Genomic DNA, 15580 nt, shown 5'->3' on the forward strand with positions numbered 1-15580 from the left:
CCCATTACATATACTGTTATATAAACAACAAATTAGCTTAAATCTTTTTGACAGGGCCCATAGCTTAGTCTATCTTATTTGTTCAGAGGGACATCTGAAGGAACGGGATCTATATGGTCTCAATGACAAATGTGTGATGACAATTGTGTGTATGACAAATGCGCGCGCCAGTGCCCATGCTGCCTTGTGCACCCTTTCTCTCCAGTCCTCCCTCACTCTGTCTCCAGCTGCATATCTGGGAGCTCTGCCATGTCCTCCGCTCCTTTGGATGGGCTGGGAAGGGACTGGAAGCTTGGATGCAAGACGGATCGCGCAAGAACTAGAGATCCGGAGGCGCTTCCTGCCCTGTGTCCCGCTAGCTTTCCTCTAGGGTGCTCTGGAAGCTTTGGGGATCGTGGCTTCTCAAGATGGGTACGACCCGAAGGTAAGATTGGCAAAGGCAGTACACTGCGTGCACTGAATGGGAGGTGACTCATCAAATGCGCTCCGACAGGTCACCTCCCATTCGGGTGGATACCAGATGGTGGATACTATTTTGTCTTTCTGAGGGGGGTGGAGGGAAACCTCCCTAAACCTAAAACATTCACTCGCTATCTAGAGTTATGGTAAGGTTTACATATAATTAAGGGAACCCTTTATATAACTGGATATCTGGAAGGCCCTGATTTGCTCAGACTCCTCAGGCCCCTCCCAAGGGAAGGGGCCTGAGGAGTCTGAGCAAATCTGGGCCTTCCAGATATCCAATTATGGCAGATTCATTCACGGGCCGCAATTGACGGGGCGCCATTGTCATGCACGCACTTGCCTGTGCACGCAATTGTTTGGGGTGCATTTGTCGGGGTGCAATTGTCGTGCACGGATTAGTTGGTGTACCGGTCTCAATAGCTCATGTACAACATTCAGGCGAATATTCAAAGGAAGTTAAGGGGTAAATTCTATATATGGTGCCTAAAAATCAGGGCCAAAAAAAGCACTATTCTATAAATCATGTTTAAAATTAGGCACAGTTTATAAATTTAGTGCTTACACCTGAAGTCGCGCCTAACTTTAGGCATGGCCATTTGCATCAATAAAAATATGGCAAAAAATGCCCGCACCTACATTTTAGTGTGGATTCCCTTATTCTATAATTACGTGCAAACGTGATGATGCTGAAAAGTTCTCAGCCAAACAAGAAGGGAATGGCATGGAGCCATGAAGCTTACAAGTTATTCCATATATTCACCCCTAAGTTCAACACACTTGGCACATCGTGTCTGAAGTTTCTGTAACCCTTCCAAAAAATATCTGGTCACTGGAATTCTGCTCTGTTGCTGCGATCACCTCCGAATCACTCGGCAATTGTTGCCCTTTCAAATTCTTTTTAAAGTTGGGAAAGAGAAAATAGTCAGATGGAGCAAGATGGGTGGATGGTCTATGCACTGAAACCCCAAATGCATCAAAACATCCAGGTGCATTGTCTTGCAAAAAGAGAACTCCTTTCTGCAGCTTCCCTCTCCTTTTATCTTTCACTGCCTTCTTTAATCGGCACAGCAAGTTACACTAGTATTCTGCATAAACTGTTTAGCTCCTTGGAAGATAGTCATTACAACACCTTCCTGATCCCAAAGCAGTGTAGCCACAACCTTTCCTGCTGACTTTTGGGTCTTCTTGAATTTCCTTGGCCTTGGAGAACCTGAACGCTGCTATTGCATGGACTGTTGTTTTGTTTCAGGATCATAGTGTTGTAACCATGTTTCATCAACAGTAACTAGTCATTCCAAAAAGTTGGTACCAGCTCATTGAAAATGCTACAAAATCAACTTGGAAGTGTACACTTGACGTCGTTCCGTGTCATCATTTAAACATTTGAGCACCCACTTGGCTCACAGCTTCTGCATACCCAGCTGCTCATGGATTATATACTCAACATGTTTCCTGGATATCTGTAGTGTCTCAGCAATTGTTTTAGCCAATATTTGCCAAAATCAGGTCATGGACATGGTCAACACTGTTAGAGACCTCCCAGACCTTGCTGCATCTTTGATCTCAAAATCTCTATGATTTTTTCACTGTGAAGTATGATGGGCATTTGTCACTCAATGTTTGCATCATACATTCATGGATTTCCTTTGGAGTTTTCTTCTGTAAATATAGGAACTTCATGATGGCTCGAAGTTCCACACTTGAAAGTTCCACACTTTTCGTTGACATGGTTCAATCAATGAACTGAAACAATGTCTAAACATAGCACTACAAATCTGCAAATTGGCACTTTGCAAAATAAAATAACACTCTTTTAAGCTACAGTGCCAAAATAATACTCAGAATTTAGAAAGTTGGTTGGGCTGAGCACTTTTCAGCACCCCTTCGTAACTTAAAGGAATACCCTGATCCGCCCATGACCTGCCCATTTCTGTGCCCCTTTTTTGGCTCTTGTGTAAAATTTATGTGTGTAACTTGTAATTGATTCTAATTAGCACCAATAATTGCTCGTTAAAATGCCAATTATTGGTGCTAATTAGCTTGTTACTCAATTAAAATGTGCATGGAAATTGGGTACACTCCCAAATTTGCACATGCAGTTTTCCGCACTTTTTATAGAACTAGGGGGTATACAGTATGCTCAGCAGTGGCCAGTGAACATATAAATTCCCTATCCATGGATATCCAGATAAGGCTTAAAATAAGCATTCGCAGAGGAGTGGCATAGGCAGGACACAGGCTGACATTTATGCGCTTAAAGTATAGAATACTATATTGCATGCATATCATATTTAGCCGTAGACCTGGTGTAAATTTTAGTGCCTAAATGTAGCACTTATTCAGAATACAGCAGCTGGATTGATGTCTCTCTGCTGTTTAGAGAACTGCATTGGCTTCTGGTGCAGGCTCAAATATATTTTAAGGTGGTGTGCTTAACTTTAAAACCTTAGAAGGCCATTGTCCAACAGGATCGGTTTCTTTGATTAATTTGTTGGGTTCATTTAGGGAAAGTCACAAGTGCAGTCATCTGCTACCGAGATTTCCCTCCGTTAAGAATGTTAAATATAAATGACTTTTAACAAATATACCCTCCTTTTACTAAGCTACGGTAAGGTTTCTACCGCCGCCCGGAGCGCTAAATGCTCTGATGCTGCTCCGACACTCATAGAATTCCCAAGAGCATCGGAGCAGCGTCAGAGCATTTAGCGCTCCGGGCGGTGGTAGAAACCTCTGCTGCAGCTTAGTAAAAGAAGGCATAATTTATGTATTCCTCAGTGAAACTTTGGAATGATTTGCCTAGTGCAGGGGTAGGCAATTCCGGTCCTCGAGAGCCGGAGCCAGGTCAGGTTTTCAGGATATCCACAATGAATATGTATGAGATGGATTTGCATGCACTGCCTCCTTGAGATGCATATCTATCTCATGCATATTTTTTGTGGATATCCTGAAAACCTGACCTGGCTCCGGCTCTTGAGGACTGGAATTGCCTACCCCTGGCCTAGTGAAATCCATTCTTCCAAAGTTAGTGAAATTATACTTATTTCCAAAATTTTTGTAATGGATTTTTTTAATGATGATTGTATTATATTTTAATAGTGGATTATTGTACCAGTGATTCTGTTATCCTGCTTTGAATTTTACTAAGGGATTAGGAGAGTTTTATGTTCCCTAAGATAAAATAACTTATGCTAGTATTCTATAATGGAATTCTACATGTATGTGCCATGATAGAATAGACTCACAGTCTATATAAGGCAAGCACCTAAATTTTAGTACCAATTGCCTCCCAGAGATATAACACTCTTAGGTGAGCTTAAGTGGCCCTAGGGAGAAGCCTAGGGCCACTTAAGCTCACTTAAGGCCACTTCCAGTCAAAACCACACCCACATCCATTCTTGGGTGAGCTTAAGCATCCCTGCACCCACTCTCCTGGATTTTCCATTTTTTCAACAATCTTCTAGAAGTGAAGCATAATGATGAACCCAAAAGTGAGAAATATCAAGTGTTGAACTAAGCATGAGAATGAGTGCATTTCTTTTACCAGTGACAATTTTGTTAATACACCCCAGCACATACCTGTGTAGGAAGCTGCAGTATTCTTGATTTTGTGCTTGTCCCGAACTCATCATAATGAACTGAAAGACTTGCCGGTCTAGAACCCAGATCTTAGAATGGATGATGGCTGCAATGGAAGCAGATCATCAGATCCAATATATAACACTCAGTGGTTCAGGGCAATCCTTGTGTACCTTTATCACAATGCTGACTTAGGTCCTCTTTTACTAAGCAGCGGTAGAGGTTTCTACCACAGACTGGAGCGCTAAATGCTCTGAGACTCATAGGAATTCTATGAATGTTGGAGAAGCATTGGAGCATTTCATTTAGCGCTCTGGGCCACGGTAGAAACCTCTACCGCGGCATGGTAAAAGGGGGGTTGATACATTTCATAACACCTGAATTCAACTGACTTTTACAAATTTTTTTAACTGAAATTTTTCTAATACAGTCAAACCTTGGATAGCGAATAACATGGTTTACGAGTGTTTTGCAAGACGAGCAAAACATTTTCTTAAATTTTAACTCGATAAACAAGTGTTGTCTTGCAGTACGAGCACATATACGTGCATCACATGAAATACGTACAATATATGCAAGTCGCATCATTGATCGCGGCTGAACATAATGCATGAACCCGCAGTCAGTGGCGTACCAAGGGGGGGGGGCGGGGGGGGGCGGTCCGCCCCGGGTACCAAGCCCTGAGGGGGTGCTCCCGGTCCGGTCCAGTTACCCCCCCCTGCGCCGGGTGTCGCGTCTGGAAACAGCCTGCAGCAAGATCGCGATGCCAGAGATCTTTGCCTGCTTCGACTGTTTCCTCCGCCACGGTCCTGCCCCTCCTCTGATGTCAGAGGAGGGGCGGGACCGCGGCGGAGGAAACAGCCGAAGCAGGCAAAGATCTCTTGGATCGCGCGATCTTGTTGCAGGCTGTTTCCCCAGGGCAGTAGCGTACCAAGGGGGGCGAGGGGGAGGTCCATCCCGGGTGCCGCCTTAGGGGGGGGTGCACAGCTGGCCCGGTCCCTATCGCGCTCCTACCCTCCCAGCGAAAGCAGCATCGGCGCCATTATCGAAAAAGGTAATGGCGCCAGGCCTTGGAGCACCAAGGCAGACCGCTTCTCCCCTCTCCCAGCCGAAACCCCGCTGACCATCCTATCTCTCTCCCCCCCCAAGTGAACCTTTCTGACCCTCCCAGCGAAAGCAGCAAACCTCCCTCCAGTAGCGTCGGCTTTATCCTCCCTCTGCCGCATCACTGATGACGTCATCAGTAACGCGGCAGAGGGAGGAGAAAGCCGCGAAGGAGGTTTGCTGCTCTCGCTGGGAAGGTCGGAAAGGTTCACGGGGGGGGGAGATAGGAGGGTCAGCGGGGGTTCGGCTGGGAGGGGGGAGAAGCGGACTGCCTCGGTGCTCCATTACCTTCTTCGGGCAGCAGCAGCGTTTACAGTTCGCTGCTGTTGCCGGCTTCAGGCCTTGTTCTCTGCCGGGTCCTGCCTACTTCCAGTTTTCATGAAGACAGGACCCGACAGAGAGGAAGGCCTGAAGCGGGCAACATCAGTGAATTGTGAATGCTGCTGCTGCCCGATGAAGTTCAGGACATCAGGACATCGGGGAAGGAGCAGGGAGAAATCGGCTGCTGGCTTGGGGGTGAGGGTAGGGAAAGAATCGTGGAAGTGGAGAAATCGGCACGATGGCTTTGTGCAGGCTAGGGGGAGAGAGAAAGAAAGGAAAAAATAAAGAGGGGGGGCCAGGGGGAGAGAGAAAGAAAGGCAGAAAGAAAGAGGGGGACCAAGGGGAGAGAAAGAAAGGCAGAAATAAAGAGGGGGACCAAGGGGAGAGAAAGAAAGGCAGAAATAAAGAGGGGGTCAAGGGGGAGAGAAAGAAAGGCAGAAAGAAAGAGGAGGGCCAGGGGGAGAGAGAAAGAAAGGCAGAAAGAAAGAGGGGGACCAAGGGGAGAGAAAGAAAGGCAGAAAGAAAGAGGGGGGTCAAGGGGGAGAGAAAGAAAGGCAGAAAGAAAGAGGGGGGCCAGGAGGAGAGAGAAAGAAAGGCAGAAATAAAGAGGGGAGCCAGGGGGAGAGAGAAAGAAGAAGGATCAGAAGAAGGACCAGAGACTCATGAAATCACCAGACAAAAAAGTAGGAAAAATGATTTTATTTTCAACTTAGTGATCAAAATGTGTCCGTTTTGAAAATTTATATCTGCTGTCTATATTTTGCACTATGGCCCCCTTTTACTAAACCGCAATAGAGTTTTTTAGCGCAGGGAGCCTATGAGCGTCGAGAGCAGCGTGGGGCATTCAGCGCAGCTCCCTACGCTAAAAACCGCTATCGCAGTTTAGTAAAAAGGGAGGGGGAATATTTGTCTATTTTTGTATAGTTGTTACTGAGGTGACATTGCATAAAGTCATCTGCCTTGACCTCTTTGAAAACCCGCAGAATATAAATGATAATTAACATTTTCTCTGCGTACAGCGTGCTTTGTGTTTTTAAAATTTTATTGTTGGTAGATCATTTTGACTTGGCCACAAAGGTAAGGGGGAGGGAGGGAGGGGAACTGCTGAAAGACATCTAATAATCCTTGCAGGCTTGACTGCAGGGAATTATTTTTGTAAAATCATGTTTTGTTATGTGACTGGCATTATCTAGACTTTAATTTCTATGAATGAATAGAATGAAAATGATATAAAATTACTTGCTTGTTTTTATGTGCGTGCGCTGAAGGAAAGTGGAGAGAGAGTGGGCTGAGGATGCTGAAGGGAAATGGGGAAGAGAGTGGGGAGAAGACGCTGATTTATAAATTGACAATTGTACAGAATATTGTTTCTTTTTATACTTTAATATAAACAATTCAAGGCTTGTGTGGATGGAATCAGGTGGTTTGCGGGGATGGGGACCGAGCTTACGGGGATTAGTCCAATAAAATTGTATTTTTTTTATATCTCATTATTTGTTTTATTTTTATTTGTTAATTTATAAAGTGGTGATTGTTATGTATCAGTTTTTTCAAATTTACATCTACTGTCTTTATATTTTGCACTGTATTAGAGGACATGTGTTACTGTTTTTTGTGGTGTTGCATTGTATCCAGGGTCTGGTTTCTTGGCGGATCAGTTTAACTTTTGTCTACATATTTCTATTTTTAGTTTGTGATTATTCCATTTTGGGCGAGGGTGTATCTCTGTTCTGTGTGTTCTGAAAAAGACATAGTTTTCAGTTGGCATTGACTACAGGACCAATTGACTGTGCGGGATCTGGCTTGTTTAGTTTTACAATGTATGTGTTGGTGTTCTAGTGCTCACTGCAGTGTTTAAGATGCAGCCTTTTCCTAGGTACACTCTTGTGGTGCGATATGTAGATTGGTACTAAAAATCATATTTTTCATATAGATGGGGGGGGTGTCAAAAAATGATGGGCCCTGGGTGCCACATACCCTAAGTACGCCACTGCCTGCAACTACTCCATATGTACTTCTAATGTCATGACAATTTAGACATAATTTATGTTTTGTTATGTTTGGAATAATGGTTACATATATGAGGTTCAATAAAAGAAAATTTTCACTGCCTGTTTCTATTCTGACCATTTATTCCATTTCATGGTTATTGCAAAAAAAAAAAAAAAATTTTTTTTACATGGGGGGGGGGGGTGTCAAAAAATGATGGGCCCCGGGTGCCACATACCCTAGGTACGCCACTGCCCGCAGTTCAAGCGTGCACATCTCACGCTAAGCATGGCTAAACGTAATAAAACCATCATGCCCAATTCATCCACAGTGTAGTGACTGTTCGAAACGAGTGAGATCTTGCAATGCACGTACGTACAGTACTGTATTTTCTATTAAAGTTTTTGGGATGTGGAATGAATCGTCCAAGTTTCTGTTATTTCCTATGGGGAAATTCGCTTTGACATACAAGCGTTTTGGATTAGAGAATGACATGGGGAAAAAATTTGTCCCCGTCCCCGCGACCACCTCCCTGTCACTGCCCCGTCCCTGCAACCACTGTCCCCGCCATGTCCCCGTGATCACTGTTCCCGACTACTGTCCCCGTAGCATCCATACAAGACTCAGTAGTGCAATATTTATCTTATTCCTTCCTTATAAATCAAAGTTCTGGCTGCTGAACTAGAGAAAAAGATGTTCAGCTGGCAGGGCTTTGTTTATAAATTTTTATCAACACAACTAATATACTACTTTATCCTAAAGTAAAAAAAGAAAAGAAATAGAATTTTTTTTATTCTACCTTTGTTGTCTGATTTCTGCTTTCCTCATCTTCTCATTCAATTCCTTCCATTCACTGTCTGTCTTATCTCTGCATCTTCCATTTGCTCTGTTACTGTGCCTCTCCCTTCACCTCCCCTCGCTTCACCCCCCACCAATTGGCCACCCATCTTCTTCCCTCCACTCCCCCCATAGTCTGGCATCTCTGTCTTCTTCCCTTCCAGCGTCTTCTCCCCACTCTCTGTTCCCCATTTCCCTTTAGTGTCTTCTCCCCACTCTATCTTCCACATTTCCCTTCAGCATCTGTTCCTCTCCACCCCCCTTCAGTGTCTGTTCCATTCCTTTCCACCACCACCCTTCCCTCTCGCCACCCCCTTCAACATCTGTTCCTTTCTACTGCCCTTCAGCTCCCCTTGCGCGTTCCGACCATCTCCCTCCCTCCCTCCCTCTTACCTTCGTGGCACATTACAATGTAATTTGTGCAAGCCGCCGGAGCCTGTGAACTCAGTCCCCGTCCCATCCCCACAAACCATCTCGCTTCTGTGTTCCTATTTTCCCCATTTCTAATATCTCCCCTATGTATCTGGCATTGCCCCCCCCCCATGTCCATATATCATCCCCATGTATGTCCCCTTTATGTCTCTGTCCCTTTGCCCCCATGCACATAATTTCTCCTTCCATGTATCTCCCCTTTATGTCTCTGTCCCTATGCCCCCATGCACATAATTTCCCCTATGTTTCTGTTACATTCCTGTGTCCAGATTTCCCCTTTCTTCCTCTTCCACACCAATGTGTCTCTTCTCTGCAACCCCATCTAGCTTCTTTCCCTCTTTCTTCCCCCCCCCTGCTTCCAGCATCTGGCTCACCTGCCTTTCCTCCCCTTTCTTTCCTGTTGTGGGTTTCTTTCTCTCCTTCTTCATCCCCTTGGCCCAGAATCTCTTTCCCTTTCACTCCCTCCTTCCTAGTGTGAGCCGGAAACGCACACGATCAAGGATTGCGTGGTCCAGCAGCCCCCTCCAGACCGATCACAGCATTCCGCCATCTCCCTCCCTCCACCTCACCTTAGGTGCCGACTTTAATTCTTTTTCTCTCAGCCGCATGCTTTCAATAAGCCGTGCACATGCGGCTGCTTTAATTGTTGAATCTTCTCTGACGCAACCGGAAACAGGAAGTTGCATCAGAGGAGAAGATTCAACAACTCGAACAGCCACACACATGGCTTATTGAAAGCGTGCGGCGGGGAGAAGAAGAATTAAAGTAGGCACCTAAGGTGAGGTGGAGGGAGGGAGATGGCAGGACGCAGGATGTGATGATCGGGTGGGGATGCTGGACTGCGCGATCCGTGATTGCTTTACTGCGGAGGCAAGACCATTTACCCCTCCACAGGGCTGTGAATGGCCTTGTCCCCATCCCCGCAGTGACCACTATTTTCTCTCTCCCCGTTTTGGCGGGTTACCCATGGTTACCTGCGGCTAGCCGCGGGTAACAACCACCGTGTCATTCTCTACTTTGGATTACAAGCATGCTTCTGGAACGAATTATGCTCGCAAACCAAGGTACCACTGTATTTCCATCACAGAAAATTCAACCAAATTATAAAAAGAAGAAAATATAATTTTACAGTTTTAAAACTAGCTTGCAATTGGTTTTATTTTCATATGAGGCTGATTCAATAAAGATCATAAAAAGTTATTATTAATAACAAAAGAAAGGAAATAAGGTGATTCTATTTTTATTGGACTTAATACATTTTTTGACAAGCTTTTGAAGGCTTAGCCTTTTTTCTTAGGTCAGGTATGAACACAAAGCCCTGATTCTATAAAAGGCCCCCATAGTTAGGTGCCTAGATGTTAGGGGCCTAGATCAGGGTGCCTAGCTGATCTAAGTGCCTAACTTAATTTTGCTTATTGGTGCTGGGAATTGAAAATGCCATTTAAAAAACAATTTTAAAAAATTGATTAGCCAGTAGTCACCTAACTTGGTAGAGGCAGAGTTTAGGTGTGGAATGAGTTAGGCCCCTATCTTAGGCATGGGTATTTTAGGCCAAGAAAAACCTGGCTTAATATACAGGTGCCTAAGTCAATTTAAGGGGATGAGACTTGATATACCACTTTTTCTGTGTGGATTGCACATTTTAGACAGGTACACATTTTGTACCTGGGGCAATGAAGTGTTAAGTAAGCATCACTAGGTGTGATTCTACAAATGTCATCTAACTTTGATTGACATGCGGTATATGAAAGGTGACCATGCGTCCTGTTTTTAGATCCCCTATCCCATTGTCCCGTTTTCAGGGATAGTGTCCTGAAGCTGTCTGTGGGGACAACGGGACAGGCGATCGCTTCCCCTCCCTCTAGCGCCGAAGCCTGCCCCTCCCCAACCCACCCCTGCTGCTGCTGCCTACCGCCACTTCAACACCCCCTCCCCCTCTCCCCCCCTGTTTTTGAAGGTGACATTTGACCAGCACACTTAGCTGCCCTGTTCTCACTCCCTCTAACGCTGGCCCTGCATCTCCGGACTTCCTCACACCTGCTCCCCCCCTCCCCCCCGGATCGCTATTATTTTAAATGTTATGGCAGCTGTGGCGCTGTATCCATCAGAGGAGACTTCTAACCTCGGCCTGCCCCGGAACACTTCCTGCAACAGCGACTTCCTGTTCCTGCCTAGGCGGGCGTCTGCTGCAGGAACAGTTCCGGGGCAGGCCGAGGTTAGAAGTCTCCTCTGATGGATACAGCACCGCGGCTGCCATAACATTTAAAATAATAACTATCCAGGGGGGTGAGCAGTTGTGGGTAAGTCTGGAGCTGCAGGGCCGAAGTTAGAGGGAGTGTGTGCTGATGGTGCCACAGGGTCCCGCTGGGGGGAGGGAGGAAGGAAGAAGAACAACCGAAGCATTGCAATTTGGGGGGAGCAGATGTGGGGAAGTCAGGAGCTGCAGGGGAGAGTGTTGCTGTACCCAAATGGATGGAGAAGGAAGATGAGGGAGGGAATGAAAGGAGATGCAAGGCCTTGGAGGGAAGAAGAGATGCCAGGGCATAGATGGAAGAAGGAAGGTATGCCAGACCAAGGAAAAAGGAAGGGGAAAGGAAGGAGGAGATGTCAGAGCATGGAGGGGGAAGGAAAGATGGAAGAAAAGGAAAGGAGAGAGATGCCAGCGAATCAAGGAAGGGATGATGCCAGACCATGGAGTGGGAAGGAAAGAAAAGAGAAGAGAGAGATGCCAGAGCATAGGGTACAGGGTGATGACAGAGAGAGAAAAATGGAGAGGTGGCAGAGCTGAAATCAATCATGTACAAAGGACAGAAGGGGCACAGGATAAATAGTTTATGGAAAGAGCATAGAAAGAGGGAAGATGCCATATGGAAGAGAGAGAGAGAGGGTGGACACTGGATGGAAAGGGCAGAGAGGGCAGTGAATGGAAGGGGCGAGACAGAGGGTGAACAGTAGATGGAAGGGGTAGAGAGAGGAAGACAGACACTGAATGGAAGTGTTGGGGAGAGGAGGGACAGCCGCTGAATGGAAGTGTGAGGGAGAGGGGGAGCAGATGCTGGAAGGAAGTGGGGAGGAGAAAGAAAAAAGGGCACATGCTGGATTGAGGGAAGAGGATAGAGTTAGATACTGGAAGGGGTGAGGGAAAGAGGTGGCAAGCTAAAGGTAGACACAGTGAAAGAGGGAAATTGAGGACTGAATAGTAAAAAAGAATTTAGACAGAGGCAGAAAATAAATTGAGAAGGAAGACCAGGGAAGAACAGGAGGAAGGGAGCTAAGAGAGAGATGCCAGAGCAGGGGGGAAGGGGAGGAGACAGATACCAGACTTGGGAGGAGGAAAAGAGGAAGGAGACAGATACTAGATCTGAGGGGAAAAAAGGAGGAGAGCAATATGCTAAAATTTGATGGGAGGGAGGAAGGAAAGAAGGAGATAAAGAGGCAGAGAAAGGGGGGGGGATTGTAAGCAGATTAGAAAGACTACAGAGAGAAAGGCCTGGACGAAGACAGGAGGCAGATGCAGGACTATGGGAGGTTAAGACAGAGAGGGAGACCTGGAACAAAGGTACAAAGGAGAACTGACACTGGATCAGGGGAGGGTAATAGAGGGAAAAGAGAGAGACCTGGACCCAAAGGGGATGGGACTGGATTGTGAAAGAAATGTTGGATGCAAAAGAAAGAAAGATTGGATGCACAGTCAGAAGGAAGTGCAACCAAGAGACTCATGAAATCACCAGACAACAAAGGTAGGAAAAATGATTTTATTTTCAATTTAGTGATCAAAATGTGTCTGTTTTGAGAATTTATATCTGCTGTCTATATTTTGTACTATATTTGTCTATTTTTCTATAGATACTGAGGTGACATTGCATGTATTAAAGTAATCTGCCTTGACATCTTGGAAAAAACCCCAAAACTCATAAATGATAATTAACATTTTCTCTGCGTACAGTGTGCTTTGTGGTTTTTTTTATATATTTTATGTTTATCATTATGAATTAATAAGATATTGTGTGTACATGAAAATGAATGGAAGAAATTTGGGGCGGGGTTATGGTGGGATTGGGGGTGGGACTGAATATTAATAGATGTCCCGTTTTGATGAAAAAAATAAATAGTCACAATAGGTATATGCTGCTTTTCTAGGCGCTTACCAAGTTAGGGGCCATTTAAAGAATTTGGCCCAAAATGACAAAATCAAAATATATATAGTTTCCCTCCTATATTCAGTGCTATTCAACTGGCCAGGAATGGCTCCTGGCCAGTTAAATAGCTTTTACATGGCTAACCACTAATATTCAGTGGGAGATAACTAGATATTTCTGCTGCATACTTGCAGTCAGCAGCTATCTTTTATCTGGCTACGTCATGCAACTTAGCTGGCTAGCTGCAAATATCCACACGCTGGCTGGCTAAGTTTAGTGGCTAAATCGGACCACCTAACTAGCAGTTCTATCTTTGTCCACTATTAGCTTAATCAGCCCACACTGAATATACACTTAGCCGGTTAAGTCAGAGCTGGCCAAATACTACCTTTTGAAAATCGTGATTTGGACATTTTCAGTGGATGGACTTTTAGGCCATTTTGAGCTGTTGATCTGCTTTGTAAATGAACACCCTGGGGCTCCTTTTATCAAGGTGCGGTAGGTGGTTAACGCACGGAATACCGCATGTTCAACCGCCTGCCGCGCTAGTTGCTAATGCCTCCATTGACAAGGCGTTAGTTTTTTGGCTTGCCGCAGGGGTTAGTGCATGATGAAATGTCCGATGCGCTAACCCCCGTAGCGCACTTTGATAAAAGGAGCCCCTAGTTTATTCTTGACACAGCATTCCAGTGACTGGGCAACATTTTTGGATGCATTTGCTCCTGATCCACTTGCTCCGGCTATCAGCGATATGCCCAGATATTCAATGGTACTATCAAAATGGGAGCAGGCACAGAACATCTGAGAATATATTTAAATGCTGCAGTTATTGCCTAAAAGCAGTGCTAACTGCAGATTTTATATACAGTACTCCCCCAATATTCGCAGGGTTTCCGTTCCAGGAACCTCCGCGAATCTTGAAAAACCGCGAATATGGTTTTTCATGGGGGAGGCTGAAGAGGGCAACGGGAGAGGGCAGCCGGAGTGCCGCGAGTGCAGGAAATCACTCGTGGTATGCTCCGACTGCCTCTTGCTGCCCTAAGTCAGGCCTTATCCAATCAGGAACTGTGTGTCAAAGCAGCTCCTGATTGGATAAGGCCGACTTAGTGCAGGAAGAGGCGGTCGGAGCATACTGCGAGTGATTTCCTGCACTCACGGCGCTCTGGCTGCTCTCTCCCGCTGCCCTCTCCTTGTTGATGGTTCACGGTCAGAAAATACCGTGAATGACCGGGACCGCGAACCGCCAACCACGAACGACCGGGGAAACACTGTTGAAGATCAATAGCATATATGAATAAATTACTAACATTTTCCAGGACCCATGCCTAGGAAGTGACATCAGAGGAAGAGCTGGTTGGCGGTTGCTGCTTGTGCCAGAAACGTTACAGAGGTACGGGGGAAGGGAAGTGGTGCGCATGCGGCAGGAGGGGGTGGGAAAGGCACATGTGGAGGTGTGGGGGGCGCAGAGAAGAGAGGGAGGGAGGGGCACCACTGCCCCAGGTGCCTCTCATCCTTGCTACACCACTGCCTAGACCCACCCACTGTAGACTCAGGCCCCCTCAAAACTGCACACTATCCCTACATATAATTGGTGTGGATTCCCAAGCCCCACTAGGGAAGGAGATCTTCCTCTAGCAAGTAGAAACTCCCAAGGAATGCAATCAGTGGCGCTTAACATGAGCTGCTGCAACACTAGTCACACTTGGATTTCACAGATGCAAAAATGGGGCACAGGCAGCAAGACTTGGGAATTTCTGGCTACCAGAGGAGGATCTCTTCAACTGGCATGGCTTGGGGATCCCCTGTAGCCCAAGTATTAAGGGCTTGAGTTGCGGGAGCGGAGAGCAAGGAGAGCATGGAAGAGTCAGAGTGTGGGGGTGGGGCAACATTTTGTGCCCACCCACTTTGAGCTTAGTCTCCCCTCTCCCAATTCAATTTCTATCTGTAACAGCCAATCGGCGGGAGATAGCCAGCTATCAGTTATTATCTGCTAAATACTGCTGAATATCAGGAGTTATATAAATAATCTAATGTGAAAATTTTAAAAACTGTAATCTTCTTTTACATAATAATAATAATAGTTTATTTTTATATACCGCCAAACCATCACTTCTTGGCAGTTTATACAATAGTAATTACAACAAGTAATTAAAATACAGATCCAAATAACAATGTCTTATAAAAGAAAATAACCCAATTCAATAAAATACAACCCTAACTTATTCAAAGTAAAATATGCACAATACAGATTATTTATGCTTAAATAGATAAGCAACTGTAAACATTATTCCATAAAAATAATAAAAAATCTGCACATCATAATAATTTTGAAAGCAATTAAATATTGTATTGTTTAAATAGATATGTTTTAAAATCTTTCCGAAATTGATAATAAGTGAGGGCTGGAGTAATAAGAGCATTCAAACATGAATTAATTTCTCCTGCTTCAAACGCCAGCGTCCTATCTAAGAATTTCTTAAAGCGGCACGTTTTCGCTGAAGGAAAATAAAACCAACCGGATCTATTTATATTTTTTTTTACATATAAAAAATCTAAAATGAGCAACAAGATAAGATGGAGCTAACCCAAATAAAACTGTGTAGCAAATACATCCAAATTTAAACACTCTAGCCTCGAAAGGCAACCAGTGAAGTTTTTGATAATATGAGCTGATGTGTCCAAGAAATTATGGCTCAGCATGCTGCAGAAACTGGCTA

At 45.1% G+C, this 15580-nt stretch overlaps 1 protein-coding gene across 3 annotated transcripts in view; it reads right to left on the minus strand.

Annotated features, from left to right (window-relative positions):
• PRKG2 (protein kinase cGMP-dependent 2) overlaps window positions 1-15580 on the minus strand; it is a 161244-nt gene that overhangs the window by 95006 nt on the left and 50658 nt on the right. For all 3 annotated transcript variants that reach the window (XM_033940049.1, XM_033940050.1, XM_033940051.1), the window contains one exon: window positions 4042-4147. In XM_033940049.1, coding sequence (XP_033795940.1) covers window positions 4042-4147 — 106 coding nt within the window. The remainder of the gene's footprint in view (window positions 1-4041; window positions 4148-15580) is intronic.

Source organism: Geotrypetes seraphini, chromosome 4 (genome assembly GCF_902459505.1).
Source record: "Geotrypetes seraphini chromosome 4, aGeoSer1.1, whole genome shotgun sequence".
NCBI classification, from domain to species: domain Eukaryota; kingdom Metazoa; phylum Chordata; class Amphibia; order Gymnophiona; family Dermophiidae; genus Geotrypetes; species Geotrypetes seraphini.